General features: G+C 58.1%; 1 protein-coding gene across 1 annotated transcript in view; it reads left to right on the top strand.

The window, feature by feature from the left end:
- Positions 1 to 15,165, top strand: part of LOC123368848 (RING finger protein 112-like) — a 51,323-nt gene extending 36,158 nt beyond the window's left edge. Inside the window, exons 11-15 of the mRNA XM_045014011.1 lie at positions 10,763 to 10,816; positions 12,544 to 12,618; positions 12,913 to 13,188; positions 13,469 to 13,741; positions 14,250 to 15,165. Of these exons, the coding sequence (XP_044869946.1) occupies positions 10,763 to 10,816; positions 12,544 to 12,618; positions 12,913 to 13,188; positions 13,469 to 13,741; positions 14,250 to 14,861 (1,290 nt within the window). The 3' untranslated portion in view covers positions 14,862 to 15,165. The remainder of the gene's footprint in view (positions 1 to 10,762; positions 10,817 to 12,543; positions 12,619 to 12,912; positions 13,189 to 13,468; positions 13,742 to 14,249) is intronic.
- Positions 15,166 to 16,322: the final 1,157 nt, after the last annotated feature.

Genomic DNA, 16,322 nt, shown 5'->3' with positions numbered 1-16,322 from the left:
CTCGGCTGTTCTCAGTGGTGGCAGATGACAGAACAAGGAGCAATGGTCTCAAGTTGCAGTGGGGGAGGTCTAGGTTGAATATTAGGAAACACTTTTTCACTAGGAGGGAGGTGAAGCACTGGAATGGGTTCCCTAGGGAGGTGGTGGAATCTCCATCCTTAGAGGTGTTTTAAGGTCAGGCTTGACAAAGCCCTGGCTGGGATGATTTAGCTGGGGGTTGGTCCTGCTTTGAGCAGGGGGTTGGACTAGATGACCTCCTGAGGTCCCTTCCAACCCTGAGATTCTATGATTCTATGAGACTGAAAGTGAAACTAAGCAGGGAGCGGCCAGCCGGGCTCTGTGCAGAGACAGACACGTGGAGAGCCAGGGAGGCAGAGGGGGAAACCCAGAGACAAACGGAGACATTGAATTAACCGTTGGGTCTGCGCTGGACTCTGCTCATCAGGGTGAGCTACAGGGGAAGAGTTGTGGGAAGAGGGTGCCCAGGGGCTGGCAGGGGCTGCAGGTCAGGAGTGAGGGGCACCGGCAGAGCTGGGGGGAGCCCAGGGCTGGGCTGGCAGGGGCTGCGGGTCGGGAGTGAGGGGCACTGGCAGAGCTGAGGGGGGGCAGGGCTGGGCTAGCAGGGGCTGCGGGTCGGGAGTGAGGGGCACCGGCAGAGCTGGGGGGTCCCAGGGCTGGGCTGGCAGGGGCTGCGGGTCAGGAGTGAGGGGCACCGGCAGAGCTGGGCTGGCAGGGGCTGCGGGTCGGGAGTGAGGGGCACCGGCAGGGCTGGGGAGGCAGGGCTGAGCGGGGGGTGGGGCTGTGGGTCGGAAGTGAGGGGCACCGGCAGAGCTGTGAGGGAGGGGAGCCCAGGGCTGGGCTGGCAGGGGCTAGAGGTTGGGAGTGAGGGGCACCAGCAGGGCTGTGGGGGGCAGCAGGGCTGGGCTAGCAGGGGCTGCGGGTCGGGAGTGAGGGGCACCGGCAGAGCTGGGGGGAGCTGGGCTAGCAGGGGCTGCGGGTCAGGAGTGAGGGGCACCAGCAGAGCTGGGGGGGGCAGGGCTGGGCTAGCAGGGGCTGCGGGTCGGGAGTGAGGGGCACCGGCAGGGCTGGGGGGGCAGGGCTGGGCTAGCAGGGGCTGCGGGTCGGGAGTGAGGGGCACCAGCAGAGCTGGGGGGGGCAGGGCTGCACTGGGCTAGCAGGGGCTGTGGGTCAGACATCAGGGGCACTGGCACGGTTTGCTCTGGCCAGATGCACTTTGTCCAGGAGCCCCAGTGCCCTGTAAGCAGGGGGGAAGGGAGGGGGGCAATTCAGGATGCCCCAAGGCAGCCCCCCTCTAATAAGAACAGGAACAACTGCAGCTGGTATTTCCAAGGTCCCTTGACCGGCTCGAACAGTCTCACCCCACGGCTGACCCCAAGTCCTGGGGGGTCAGGTGCTTCTAGCGGGCTGAGCTGGGGCGATGTGGGGGGTGGGGGGGAGGCAGCAAGGGCTGTGTCATTCTCTGCACTCCTGGGTCCCCAAGGAATCCCAAAACCCCAGGAGCAGAGAGACACTTGCCAGCCCTGCCCAAAAATGGGAGTGGCCCAGCGCACAGCAACCGACTGGAAACTTACCCAGCAAAGTGGTGAAAACTAACAATAGACCCAGGAGTCCGGGCTCCCAGCTCCCCGCCCAACCACTAGACCTCACTCCCCTTCCAGAGCTAGGAACAGAACCCAGGAATCCTGGCTCCCAGCCTCCTGCTCTAGCATCTTGGGATGGAGCAACTCCGGGAGGACGTCACCTCCTCCATCTGCCTGGACATCTTGGAGGACCCCGTCTCCATCGAGTGCGGCCACAACTTCTGCCGGGGATGCCTCGCGGCTCACTGGAGCGAGGTGTCAGCCCAGGGGCCCTGCTGCCCCGAGTGCTGGACTCCCTGCTCCACGGGCAGGATGGTCCCAGACACACGCGTCAAAAACCTGGTGGAGAAAATCACTGAGCACCTGCAGGAAGAGACGGAGCCGGTGAGACCACAAAGGGGGGAAAAGACCTTTTTCTTGACGGGGATGCTGGGTCCAATCCAGCCCCAGGGCAGGGACTGGCTGGCTCAGGGGATCAGGGAATGGGACAAGGGGCCTTTCCTCTTTAGAGGGCGCCAGCCCTGATCTGGGCCCAGGGTGGGGACTGGCTGGCTCAGAAGGGTGGGGAATGGGGCACAGATTCAGACTTGCAGGGCAGAAGGGACCATTATGATCATCTAGTCTGACCTCCTGTGCAGGGCACAGAACCTGACTCACCCACTCCTGTAATAGACCCCGAACCTCTGGCTGAGTGACTGACACCCTCACATCATGGTTTAATGACTTCAGGTTACAGAGACTCCACTATTTACATTAATTCAAACATGCAAGTGACCAGTGCCCCATGCTGCAGAGGAAGGCAACCCCCTTCCCCCCCCCACCCCGGCCAGGTCTCTGCCAATCTGACCTGCAGGAAAATTCCTTCCCAATCCCATATGTGACAATCACCTAGACCCTGAGCATGTGCGTGAGACCCACCAGCCAGACCCCTGGGAGAGAATTCTCCGTAGTAACTCACAGCCCGTCCCATCTCCGGCCGTTGGGGATATTTGATGCTAGCAGTGACAGATCGGCTACACGCCGTGGTTGGCAGTCCCATCATCCCATCCCCCCATAAACTTATCAAGCTCAGTCTTGAAGCCTTCAGAGCTGCGTGGCTGGAGGGCGGTGGCTGCCCCGCCAGCAGCACCGCAGGAGTAAAGATGGCAGGTGTGGTATTGCCACTCGTACTTCTGTGCTGCTGCTGCTGGCAGGGCACCGCCTTCAGAGCTGGGCTCCCGGCCACAAGCCGTCGCTGTCCAGCTGCCCAGCTCTGAAGGCAGCGCAGAATTATGGGTGGCAGCACTGTGACCCCCCAAAAATAATCTTGCAACCCCTCCCCTGCACCTCCCTTTTGGGTCAGGACCCCCAATTTGAGAAATGCTGTTTTCCCCATGAAAGCTGTGTAGTTTAGGGTAAAAGCACACACAAGATCAGATTACACAGGGGGAGACCAGATTTCACGATCCGTGACATGTTTTTCATGGCTGTGAATTTGGTAGGACCCAAGATACAACCCCTGACCTTTACAGATTAATTACAAATCTCATGTGCCATGTTCTTTAATATTCATGGATGGAGATGATCCAGGCCCCCAGTTTGGCCCCATTAAGCTGTTTGAATCTGGCTTCCATTTCAGCCAATTCAGCGACAATTTCTACTCCCGTATTCTTGTTCTCAGTAGCCACCTTGCCACAAGCTTCTCATTACGCTTATTACAATCTGAGGCCATGTCTCTATCGTTAGGTGCTGGCCCACGCAGCCTGTATCTTTTATCTCCACCCCAGCCTCAGCGCTTTGCCGTCCCACTTCTTCTTTCCTTCTTTTCTTTTTCTTTATAAGGCTCAAGAACCTTTTCCTGTTGATTTTAATTTTTTTGCAAGTTCAAATTCTGCTTGGCCTTTGGCAGTTCTCACTTTATCCCTACACGGAATCACCTCTTTGAGATCCTGGTTCATCCGGTTTGGTCGGCAGCCCTTCCCGACGGGCTTCTTCCTGGGTGCAGACTCCAGAGAGTTCCTGCATCTTTGACAAGCCTCCTCCATATCCAGATCCTTCAGCTTTGCAGGCCTGGTCACTTCCCTACTGTGACGGTGCTGCCTGTGGGAGCCAGCTGAGGTCACTCAATGAGGGTGAATTGCAACCAGAACAAGGCAGACAAACCCCAGAAGCTGGGGGTTATTCCAATACTTAGATTTACCAACCAGCCCAAAACAGCTTCTCTAGTATCTCACTGGTTACTCAGAAGTTCAAACACCGCAGTTCCCTTAAAGTGCCCAGCCTCAGGCCTCTGTCCAGACACACACTTCAATATGATGATGATTCCTGAAAATCTTCTCTCATCATATAAAGAAAAGGTTCTTCCAATCCCAAAGGATCAGCCACATACCCAGGTCCAATTATAAATCAGATCTTACCCAAAATACCCGCTACAGCCAATTCTTAGTAACTAAACTAAAATTTATTAAATAAGAAAAGAGCGAGAGTGTTGGTTAAAAGATCAATCTACAGACAGACTTGAATTCAATTCTTGAGGTTCAGGTACACAGCAGAGATGAGCTTGTAGTTGCCAAAAGTCCTTTTAGAAATAGTCCAGAGGTTATAGTCCAATGTCCATATTCAGGGTGGCTCCAGTCAGTGACTGGGGATCTCAATCCTTGTGGCTTAAGGTTTCCCCCTCTTGAAACCCAAAGCAGATCTGAGATGAAGCAGGATCGTGTCTCAGGTTCTTATACATTTCCAGCAGCCTTTCGGCCTGAGAAAACAACAGGCTGAACTCTCCTTCCAAACAATCCTGGCAATTAGCACAGGGTAAGTTATCCATTAAACAGTTCAGATACAGGTTACCACAACCTGCAACGAGGCACATAGACACTAATACTATTTCACTCAAGTATCATCATAAATGTTAATATTCTTTTTTTGATCTTTGAATTAAAGTTATAGCGATAGACAAGACTTGTTTGCTGACATCACAAGCCCTGAGCAAACATCTCCCCTTGAGATCTCTAACAATGCCGGCTGCATTTCAAAGCTCTGTTCATTTACAGATCTACCCAACCATTCCTGAAGGTTCCCCCATGGGTCAGGTCAGTCGGTGAGGTGAGTTAATTAACTCTTTCTGGCCCTGTCACCTTTCAGCGAGATATTATATTACACTCAGAATGTCACACCTACCTAATTCCCTTCATTTTTCCAGTTTGCCCGTTTGAAATCCAGGACCCCCAGCTGCCGATCGGTTCTGGTTTATCCTTCCATTTAGTTAAACTGAATTAGCTCACGGTCACTCGAACCAAGGCTGCTCTCTCCAGCCAGTTCTTCAGTGCGGCCCTCGCTACTCACCAAGGCTAAATCTAAACTGGCGTCACCTCTTCTTGCTTTGGTCACTGATGAAAAAATCTCTCAGCTGTGTCACCTCCAGGATTCTCTGGCTGCTGCCATGACGAGCAGCACTTCTCCAATCTCTGACCAGAAAATTAAAGTCTCCCATGGTCACACAATTCCCAGTGATGGTTATTTCATTCAGACTATGAAAGGGGTCTCTATCCATATCCAAACTGGATCGTGAGGGTCTGTAGCAGACCCAAGACACTATCCCAGCGGTGCCTCTGGTACCTTTCTTCCCCACAGTGATTTTGACCCAAACAGATTCTGTTTTACCCATTTCAGTGCTTCCCATTTCTTCCCCCTCCACCTCGTCATGAACACACAATGCTGCTCCGCCACCTCTGCCTTCTTTCTTTCTTTCCTGTACCCCGGTCATGGCTGGTTTCCCGTCCCACACCCGTAGTTCTGGCTCCTTCCCTTTTGTCACCTGGCACCTGGCGTTGCTGAGCAGACACCTCACTGCTTCCGCTTGGCTTTGCTCAGATTTCACACCCAGTTACATGCAGTCGTTTTACCGCCGCTATCGGCTGCCTGACTATCAGTGTCGGTGCCCGTGGCACTATTGTTCCTCTTGTCCGTTCTCCTGCCCCCGGCCTTCCTTTCTGCCCTGCTGCGCCCTCTCCGATGTGACCTGCTTCCCGCTCAGTGTGAGAATCAGGCCTGGAGATTCCAAGAGCATCTCCCAGGGTTCCTAGTTTAAATCCATTTTCACCAGCTGTGCCAACCTCCATCCCGGAACTCTGTCCCCCTCCCCACGCAGGTGGTGGCCCTCCCATGAGAACAGTGCTCTGTCCGTGAGCGCCTCCCAGTGGTCGAACATCCCCAAGCCCCCCTCAGCCCCACTGCCTGAGCCACCTGTTTATTATCACCATCGTGTCTCGCCTTCGCTCTCCTCCTCTGGGGACAGGGAGAATCCCACTGAAGATCCCCTGAGCCTCCATTTCTTTAAACATCTCCCCCAGCCTGGCGCAGTCTCTCTCCATGTGTCCCAATAAGAATCTAGGGGCCTTTCCCCTCCAGGGAGCGCTGCCTCTGATCCAGCCCCAGGGCAGGGACTGGCTGGCTCAGGGGTGGGGTCCCAGCTCTGACCCGACTCTCTCCCCGCAGCAGGGGCCGGGGGCTCAGCCGGAGATGGGGCGCCCGGTGCAGCTGGTGCATCTAGACGAGGAAGAGAACCTGATCCTGGACGAGGAGGCCCTGAGCCGCTGCCTGGAGCAGGGTGGGGTGGGGGATGCCCCCGTCTGCCTGGTGTCCATCGTCGGGGTGAAGCGCCGGGGCAAATCCTTCCTGCTGAACTACCTGCTGCGCCGGCTCCGGAGCCCGGTGAGTGTGAACGGGGGCAGGAGTGAGCTGGGATGTGAGCGGCCCCATCCTGCCCCCTGCTGGGGGGTCAGAGCTGCACACGGGTCTGTGAGCACCCACCCCCCATCGCATGTCTGTCGGCCTGTCTGCCTGGAACTGTCTGATAATATTGTCTGTCCGTCTGTCTGTCTGAACCCGAGCACGTCTGTCTTTCTGGCTGTGTGTCTGTCTGGAATGCAGCGTGTCTGGGTCTCTCTGGTTATCTGTCAGAAACTGAGCACACCCATCACCACGTGTTCCTCCCCGCCCCACCCTAGTACAATTACCCCCCAGCCCCCTCCCAGAGCTTACAGTCTGGAGGTGTGGGGGAAACAGTCACTCTTCTTCTCCCCCTGCACTGACCCCGTCCCTCCATGTTCCTGTCCGGCAGGACGCGAGGGACGGGGCATGGATGGGCCGGGAGGACGAGCCCCTGAAGGGGTTCGAGTGGCGCGCGGACATGCAGCGAGTTACCAAAGGGGTGTGGGCCTGGAGTCAGCCCTTCTGGGTCCCGGCCGAGGGGGAGAAGGTGAGTGGGGGCATTGGGGGTGCAGAGGGAAGGGGGAGGAGACCATGGGAGGTGGGAGAAGGGGAAGGGGAACAGGGTGGAGGGCTGGGAACAGAGGGAATGGGGGAAATAAAGAGGGAACAAGGGATGGAGATGTGGGGAAGGAGGCCCCAGGGGAGAGATAACGGGGGGAATGGAGAAGAGCGAGAGGAGGGAGCTAACACTGGGGTGGGTGAGAAGGAGCTGCCAGGTGCCAGGGGGGCAGAGCAGGGGGCAGCTCCGGGGGCAGAGGGGCCGTGGGTGGCTGGACGAAGCCGGGAGCTGACCTGGGGCTCTCACTCTTGGCCCCCAGGTGGCCGTGCTGCTGGTCGACACCGAGGGCTCCATGGACATTGAACGGAACAAGGAGACGAGCGTCAAACTCTCTGCCATGTCCATGCTGCTCAGCTCCTACCAGGTTGGGGGGTTCCCTGGGGGGCGCTGTGCTGCAGAGCACAGTTTGGGGGCTCAGCAGGGGGCGCTCTCCCCTGGGGGTCAGGGCTGGCCCCGATGCCCCGTGCGGCACTAGGGGGCGCTGTGCTCGGGGTGGGTTCCGTGGCTGGGAAGTGGCCTGGGGCGGCCGTCGCTGCTCGTTGCTGTAGCTCCGTCTGTCTCCTGACTATTTGCAGATACTGAATATTTTGAGTGAGGTGAAGGACCCGGATCTCGAGTACCTGGAGGTGAGGCCGGGCAGCGCGACGCAGAACGTGGCCAGGCCAGGTTCTCCCATTAGCCCCACAGGGTTATTATCCCTACCCATGGGTCCTGTGGGGAAACTGAGGCCCAGAGAAACCGACTCTCCCACAGTCATGTGGGCCTCTGGACTCAGCACTGTCACCGCATGGACCAGCCTGGCTCTCTGCTCCCAGGTGTCCAGTGTGGGCCACTGGACCAGTGTTAGGACCCCTCCCTCCCCTCCAGCCCAGCTCCGCCCTCGGTGAGAAACTGCTGGGCCAGAGCCTGGGGGGGTCGCTCTGCCCCCTGCTCTGCTCTGCTCCTCTCTCCAGGCTCTTACCCAGCCCCGCCGGGGTGAGCTCCTTGCACTCTCACCCTTAGCAACGTCGCTGCCGCCTGTGACATACAGCGTGTCCTGCCCCTGCACTGCACCCCGGGGGGATTCTCTGTGCAGGGGAGGGGTTGGCTCTGGAAGGGTTTTTATCTGTGCACACTGCCCTGGGTCCAGGGGCTGGCAGGAACCTGGTTAATGAGGAGATAAGCAGCCCAGGGAGAGCTTGAGTAATCGCCACGTGGCCGAGATCGTTCGAGGCGGGAGCAGAGACATGGTGTCAGCGCCGGGCCTGTGCAAACGGTGCTGGTGGCGTCTGTCAGCCTGAGGCAATGGTGGTTTTGTGGGTGGGAGGGTACGTCTCAGGAACCCCTCAGGGAAACGACCTCACATTGGGCTCACTGACCCACCCCCACCTCCACAGAGCGCCCTGGAGTGAAGGGGGGAACCCTGGAACAAGACTTGCTCCTCTGTGGGGCATAGGATCTGGAGGATCCTTGTGTCCCACGGCCTCCCCCACCACCCTCCTGGCCGGGTGCCTCCCACTTCTCTTTCCACCCCGTGGAAAATATCTGCCGCTCTCTCCAGCTCTGTTTTGCACTCACTAGGCCTCGCTCTCTGCGATAGGTGGAGGGAGCGTCTCAGATGGGGATGGTGGGGGGGCGATCAGGCCCCTTTCTGTTCACCTGCAGGATGACCCCCCAGTGTAAGTGCCTCCCATGCCCCAGTCACATCCCCCACCCCCGTTCTCTTTGCTCTGCAGATGTTTGTACATGTGGCTGAAGAGGTGGGAAAAGAGTACGGACTGGAGCCCATTCAGGTGAGACGGCTTCCCCCCCAATCACCCGCCCTGCCGCGTGTATCCCCACACTACACCCCTCCCCTGCATGCATTGTGATAGGGACGTTATGTGTAACTACCTTGCTGCGGCTGCCAATACTTCACCCCATATTCACCGTGTGGGGGCCTCCGTCATGGCGCTGGCCAAGATCCATGAGAACAGTGACCTGCCTTTGTACACAGACCTCTTCAGCCACCCACCAGCTCCCCAGTCTTCTAGACGCCCATTAGGGTCAATCATGCAGGATGGGTGGAATCAGCTCAGTGCAATGAGTGGTCAGCGATGACCGTCATTAATCACTGATCCAACCATTGGTCCACCACTTTTTGAGCTGCCCAGGCACCTGAGCTGGTTCCTAATAGGACAGGGCAATTGTGTGGCCAATCTCTTCAGATGGGGTTTCTCTGATGACCAGGGATGTAGCTGTGGTCAGCTATTCTTGACGAGCGCCCACTGACTTACTTCACCTGGCTGATGACGATGCTGTCAAATGGTTGGGTACTGAAGACCCCTCCCCCACTTCAGAGCATGTGTCTGCCCCATGCACTCCCTCCACATTCCCTAGGGGTTGAGGTTTTCCCTCCAGACATCAACGTTCTCCCCAACCCAGCATCCCCCACCACCAGAGACCCTCACTCCCCTCCTGTCTCCCCTGCAGAAACTAGACCTGCTGGTGCGGGACTGGAGCAGCTCCCTGGTCCTCGGAGTTGAGGGTGGCGAGGAGCATCTGAGATTCATCAGACAGGTGACTGGGAATCAGAGATGGAGGAATGGGACATGGGGCCTTTCCCCTCTAAGAGATGATGGGCTCCAATGTTTCCAACCTGGGGGAGGTGAGACCCCAGGAGGTTGTGTGATGGGTTTTGTGGGGGGTCGCAAGTGCAGGGCTGGAGTTCGGGTGTGGCAAACAGAATATTTGTCCAGAGCCCCACACCACAGGGGACCCTGGAAAGCAGCCGGAGCTGAAGGTGAAGTCCCAGCTTAAGGTGGAAGTCACCATTTTTTTAAATACAAGGGTCCAAATTGTCTTTTAAGGCCAAAGGGGGTCACCAGTACAACACGGTAGAGAAACGCTGTGCGTGAGTTTAGCCGCTGACGTCTCCAAAGAATCCATCCACAGTGAGCAACCTCCAGCCGGGGGCTGCCGAGGCAAAGCTGGGATTGCAAAGGGGAGGGGAGAAAAACCAGGCCAGGGGGAGGGAAAGGAGCAGGGTGGGATAAGGAGTCTGCAGAGCCTGGGACCTGGGGTTGGGAGGACTGGGACTGACAGACACTCCTTTCGCTTCCTGCCATCCCCTGCCTCGTTCACTGCTCCCCTTCCAACATCTACCACAAACGAGGCCGGGCCCCTCCAGACCCTCTCTGACTGCCCAGCAGGTCTGGCTGGTGTTAACACGGGTGTTTGTGTGTCAATGTAACGACTCCCCCGGCTCCGGCAGATGCTGAAGGCAAAGACCCCCTGCAAACACCTCAAGGCCCTGGAAGTGCTGAGCAGAATCAGGACCCGCTGTTACCTGATGCCCTTCCCTGGCACGCGGATCACGATGGGGAGCGAGGGAACCCTGAGAGGTAACGGACCCGGGACAGCGGCTCTGAGCCCCCTGCCATGTGCCGAGCAATGCGACTGGGGTGCTGATCGTGCCCGTACATGGAAGGCAGAGAGAAGAGGGATCAGACAGGCCCTGTATTCCCTCACCATCATCCGTCTCTCTCCCCTTCACAGACATGGATGAGGATTTCCGGGAGAGCCTGAGGGACTATGTCACCACCCTGGTGAGCTCGGCCGGTCAACACCTCCGGAGGGACCGGCATGGGGAGCTGCTCACCGGGACACAGCTGGCTGCCAAGATAAAGGTGGGGACCGGCCAGCTGTGCTGGAGGGAGCAGGAAGGGGATGCTCTCACCTTGCAGTCAGTAATGACCCCAGTACCCCCAAATCCCCAGCTGCCTCACCCCAGAGGTGGCTGCATCTCAGCACCAGGCGAGCCGTCCCCACGTTCACAGCCTTTCTAAGCCCTGTGGAGTCTGTGACGTGATGGTTTCCTTTGCTTCCTTTGCAGAATTTATCTGATGTGATGAAGAGACATCGCTCTGGCTTCGCCTCCCCCTGTCAGGTACCATCTCTGCCTCTGACCTGACCGTGGGGTGTGTCCCCTCCCCTGTCCATGCCAGCGCTGGGGCAATGTTGGGAACTGGGGCCAGGCTGCTGGAGGTGACTGGAGAAGAGTCTGGGTGAAATCTTATTTTCTTGGACTCCAGGGTAGAAGAATTTCACTAGCCTGGAGGGCAGCTGGTGCTAGACTGTTTATCCTGCCTACGGACACGTCTCCAATCCTTGAGACCCATAGCCCCAAATCCTGTTTATCCCCAGGGAACTCCTCCTAGTGTTTAAATGAGAGGAATTTTTATGAGCAGATCTGAAAATGGGGGTGTTTTTCCTGCAGAAAACTTGGAGTTTCCCGGGAATTGTAGTTCTTGTGCCTCACGTTCTCCATTCTCCTCTACGGGTTGGGCACCTGGTTGGACTACACATCCCATGATGCACTGCAGGTACCAGACACCACCGCTCCTCTCCCCAAGAGGAGAGTCCCTGCTGCTGCATCATGGGGATTGTAGCTCAGGCTCCGCATCCTCCTCTATGGGTTGGTCTCGCAGCTTGCACTGCACCTCCCATGAGACCAGCCTACAGAGGAGGATGGGAGATTAGGGCAACCAAACTACATCTCCCATCAGGCGCCAGGTATCCTTTCTGGGTGAGGGTGCTGCGTATCATAGCTGTAGGTCAGCATGGGAGGTGTAGTCTGAACTGAGTGCTGGGGGTACAGAGGAGAATCAGGCATCCCATGAACCACATTTCCCATGATGCCCCAGCATCTCTTCTCTTGGTGCATGTATCATGGCCTGGTGCATCATGGGAGGCACATGCAGTGGAAGGGGAAGGGGGCAGGATAAGGTGGATTCAGGGGCTCTGTTCGCTGGCTATTCGGGGAGTTGGGGCATAGCCACAGCACAGCTTACTCCAGCCATAACCCCCCAGCCCACCCCCTATACGGTGGCCGGCAGCACAGACCTTTCCACCTGGTGTCATGGGGCCTCTGGGGAGCTGTGAATCAGGCTGGCTGAGCAGAACATCTGCCCTGGCTCCTTTGGTCTGATCTGCCAGCCGGGCAGCATCCCAGCAAAGCCCCCTCCGAGCCCTTCAAGTCACAGTTGTGCCGTCTTCCCCCGCAGCAAGGCAGGACCCAGCATAGACAGACCCTTCGACATGGTCTGGGAAGTTCCCTTGGGCCTCAGCCTCAGATCACCTGAGGAGAATTGGATGCGGGGAGCTTCTCGGCATGGGGGGAATCGAGCGGCCTAGCTATAGCAGAATCACTACTCCACAATAGCTGCGGAGCAGAGACTATTCCAGAGTCGTTGCGCCTCCACAAGAAGATTTAACCCATCCCCCACCCCCAAACGAGAGCTGAGATTCACCTGCCTCCTGGAGATCAATAAAAAAACCTAAATACCACCAGACCCGTGAGAGCCGGTGTCACTGATGCTCTCTCGGGCATTAGCCTCAGGCGGAGCCTGGCTGGGACAGGGGTTTCCAAAACTCCTCGGCTACAGGAACGTGCTGCAGGTGCAAAGTGCAGGTCAGAGCAGGGAAGGGAGCCGAGGCTGGGCTGCTGTGGGCATCAAATTGAAAAGTGGTGCTGCCAGAAGCCCCAGGCGGCTGCCACACTGGCTAACTGTGTCGCTCTGTTACCTGAGGCTGCTGTGGTGGAAGCTGCAGTCGCTAGGTGGAGATGGGGCCCCACAAACTGCAGCTCACCCCAGCCGTGTCCTCCCCGTGCAGATGGTCATCACCTTCCACAACCAGAGAGTCCTGGACAGAGCCCATGCAGCCCACGCTGATTTTCTGAAGAAGAAGGTGAGTCCGGGGGTGTCTCTGTGCCCCCAGCCCAGGGAACCGCAGGGAAACATCCCAGCCAACCCTGTGGGCTACGGGCTTTGTGGCAGGAGAGGAGACCTCATATCAGCTTTCAGGGGGCTGCGGAGATGGGAGACTCCAACCCCAGCACAGCAGTGGCCCTGATCCCAGTCATGAGGGTGAGGAAGTTGCTGTGCTGTAGCCAGAGGAGCCACTGGTGAGATGGGGTCACACCCTCGCCCCTTCTAACCTCTTGGACCCCCTTCTCTCTCCTTCCTTTCCCACTCGACACAGGATGACCTGTCCCAGTGCATGGACGACTGTCTGAAGGTGGATCCAGGCGCAATGGAGGAGCAGTTGGTGGAGCAGCGCAGGTCACTGCTGGGGCGGTGCCGGGAGGAGATGAAGGAGCTGGAGAAGGAGACCCTGCTGATGGAGCTAGAGGCGGAGCTGACTCGGGAGGCCAAGACCTTCCTGGAGACCTACAGAAGGCGCTATCAGCATCACGCCACCAACAAGAGAGCCATGGACAGAGCCCGCACAGACTATGCTGACTTTCTGAAGGAGAAGGTGAGTCATGGGGAGTCTGTGCCCCAGTCAGGGGAACCCCCAGGAAAAATCCCAGCCAGGCTCTGGGCTTTGGAGTAGGAGATGGGAGTTCATATCTCCGGCTCCCAGGGTGGCTGCAGAGATGGGAGACTCCAACCCACGTACAATGGGGGCTGTGACCTTGGTCAGGGGGGTGGAGGGAAGTTGCTGTGCTGTAGCCAGAAAGTTCATGGGTGAGACAGGTTCACACACCCACCCCTTCTAACAGCCTTGGGCCCCCCTGCTCTTCCACATAATGCAGGGCAGTCTGTCCCAGCGCATGGTCGACTGTCTGAAGGTGGATCCAGGCGCAATGGTGCAGCAGTTGGCGAAGCAGCGCAGGACACTGCTGGGGCGGTGCCGGGAGGAGATGAAGGGGCCGGAGGAGACCCTGCTGACGGCGCTGGAGGCAGAACTGACTCGGGAGGCCGAGACCTTCCTGGAGACCTACGGAGAGCGCTATCAGTGTTATGCCACCAACCAGAGAGCCATGGACAGAGCCCGCGCAGGCCACGCTGCCTTTCTGAAGGAGAAGGTGAATGGGGGGGAGGGGGAGCTGTGCCTCCCACCAGAGGAACCTCCGAGAACCATCCCGGGCTATGGGCTTTGGGGATGAGGTGGGAGTTCACATTTCCAGCTCCCAGGGTGGCTGAAGAGATCAGAGACTCCAGTCCCAACACTGGGGGGGGCCCAACTCAGTTTTGGGGGCTCTGGGCAGCACCTGGCATGATGGCAGCCCTGATCTCCGTCCAGAGAACTGTGCCTCACCCGGCATCATGGGGGCCCAATCTCACTCATGGGGGGGGGGGTGCAGCGCCGGGCACAAGTGGGGCCCCGATCTCACTCGGGGGATTGGTCTGTGTAGCAGCTGGCATGACGGGGGGTCCAATCTGAGTTGTGGGATCTGTGCAGTGCCTGGCACGATGGGATCCTGATCTCAGCTGGGGGGTGTTTGTACAACAAGGGCCCCGATCTTGGTCAGGGTCTGTGCAGCACTTGCCACATCTAATACTCTTGGCTGTCTCCGCTCGCTGCTACTGCAGGACAGGGATTCCAGGAACCCAGTTAAATGCCTGAAGGTGAGGCCGAGCGAGATGGCAAAGCAGCTCGCAGAGCAGCGTGGGCACTTGCTGGGGCAGTGCCGGAAGGACATGCTGCCAAATGAAGAGGCCCTGGGGACGGAGCTGGAGGTGGAGCTGATGCAGAAGAAAGAGGCCCTGGGGACGGAGCTGGAGGAGGAGCTGATGCAGAAGAAAGAGGCCCAGCTGACGGAGCTGAAGGCAGGGCTGACGCGGGAGGCTAAGGCCTTCCTGGAGGCCTACGGGAAGCGCTTCAAGAACTTTGCCATTGCGGCGGGTGCTGCTGCGGGCGCTGCTGCAGGGGTGCTGGTCCTGGCACCGGTGGCTGCAGCTGCTGCTGCGGGAATTACTGCTGCTGCCATTGCTGCTGAAGCAGCTGTGGTGCTCGGCATGACTGAGGCGGTGGCTATTGGTGTTGGGACGGGCGCCATGGCTGGGATGTGCGTGGGTGGGGGCGTGGGAGGGGGAGTTGGTGGGAACATCGCCCAGCAGGATATGAACCGGGCCGAGGCCACTGGCAGTGAAGTGGAGGAGGATGACCCTGAGGAGCTGTCTGATACGACCCCCCTGATCTGAACAGTGCCCCTCCCCCAATCTAGGGGTGACGGGGCTGTAGCGTGGCCCAGACACGTCAGCCACAAACCACTCCAGACTGGGGCAGTCGTCACCCACAGATTCTAAGAAGGGACATTGGTCCAACCCACTCTTCAAAACCTCCAGTGTCTGTGTGACACCCAGGCCCAGCGGTACCAGCTGGCAGAGGGTTCAGTGCCCTGTGTCAGCAACTCCTAACTGGCCTGACAAACTCGCTGCACCTAACCCACCGCTGTAATGTCATGGTATTTTGCCATAAATAGTGTCTTGTAATGCATCAACTGCATCCCAGGAACTCACGGTGTTAATATCAGTGTGAAATGTCGGCCCTGTCATGAGCTGAGGGGTTACGCGTATATGTACCTGTGGAAACCCCGTTTTCAAGTCTGAATCAAGGCAGAGCCAGCAGGCAAGTTCCTGCCAGACATAGGAGGTACATTTGTCAGCCCACCTTGGCTGATGTCAGTTCAACTTTGGAATCCAGCCTCATGCAGGCTCCCCTGACATACGGAGGTCACACAAATATAAGGGGTCATCATGCTGGGGAACAAACCATGGCGGGAGGGGAACGGGCTCCTGACTTTTGGGCCAAACAGACTTTTGGGGGGTAGAAGGAGAAGGTCAGCGGATCGGATGCCCTTGTATCCTTCACGGCTGAAGCGAAGGGGCAGCGAGTCGGCAAGGGGAGGCCCAGCTGTGTTGGTCCGAGATGACAGGCGCTGGGTTTAGGTGAGGCAGCTACTTTAGCCTGTTCCAGGTCGAGCCCCTCCCCTCTCTCCCCCCAGTCGTCTGGGACCCTGTCACCACGCTGGGCGTCTTTGCAGGCAGGTCTGCACCCACTCGCCAGTGCCGAGGTTTGAAGGGATGAACTTTGCTGGGGGCAGGGCAGGGCCGGGCTGAACTGGGGACGTATATTTACAGTTTAACGCCTCCCACCCCGTGTACCTCAGGGTGCATCAGTCACTGTCCCAACCGCTGGACCCTGAACCCAGTTTGTTCTGCCCCCCACCCTCAGCTCGCGACTCCCCAGTTTCCTCGCTCACAGTTTGAGTTTCTGGGAGTTCAGGAAAATCAGGGTCTCTGGTCCATGAGCAGCCCTGGGCTCTATCACCTGCGCAGCAATCGCGGTTCCAGCAGCTAGGACAGGGAGGCCGCGCTGGAGTCACTAGGCTGCCACGGACGCTGCTGTGAACTCCTCTGCTCCCGATGTAGTACGTGCAATGGCTCTCCCGTGGCAGCTCCCCCACCAAACACTGTCGGGCTACGGCTGAATCCAGCTGCTGCTTTGCTCTACCTGTCCCGGGCTGGGCAACTGGCCCCCCCGGTGAGCTCTGCCTACCCAAGGCAATTCCAGCTCTCAGCTCAGCTCTTCGAGATACAAGAGGGTCGGGGGGTTTATGTACCAGCCACGTCTCTACCACCCAGAGTCATTCCCACCACGGA

The sequence above is a fragment of the Mauremys mutica genome, chromosome 4 (genome assembly GCF_020497125.1).
Source record: "Mauremys mutica isolate MM-2020 ecotype Southern chromosome 4, ASM2049712v1, whole genome shotgun sequence".
In the NCBI taxonomy this organism is placed as follows: domain Eukaryota; kingdom Metazoa; phylum Chordata; order Testudines; family Geoemydidae; genus Mauremys; species Mauremys mutica.
This window is presented reverse-complemented; position numbering and strand designations above follow the sequence as displayed.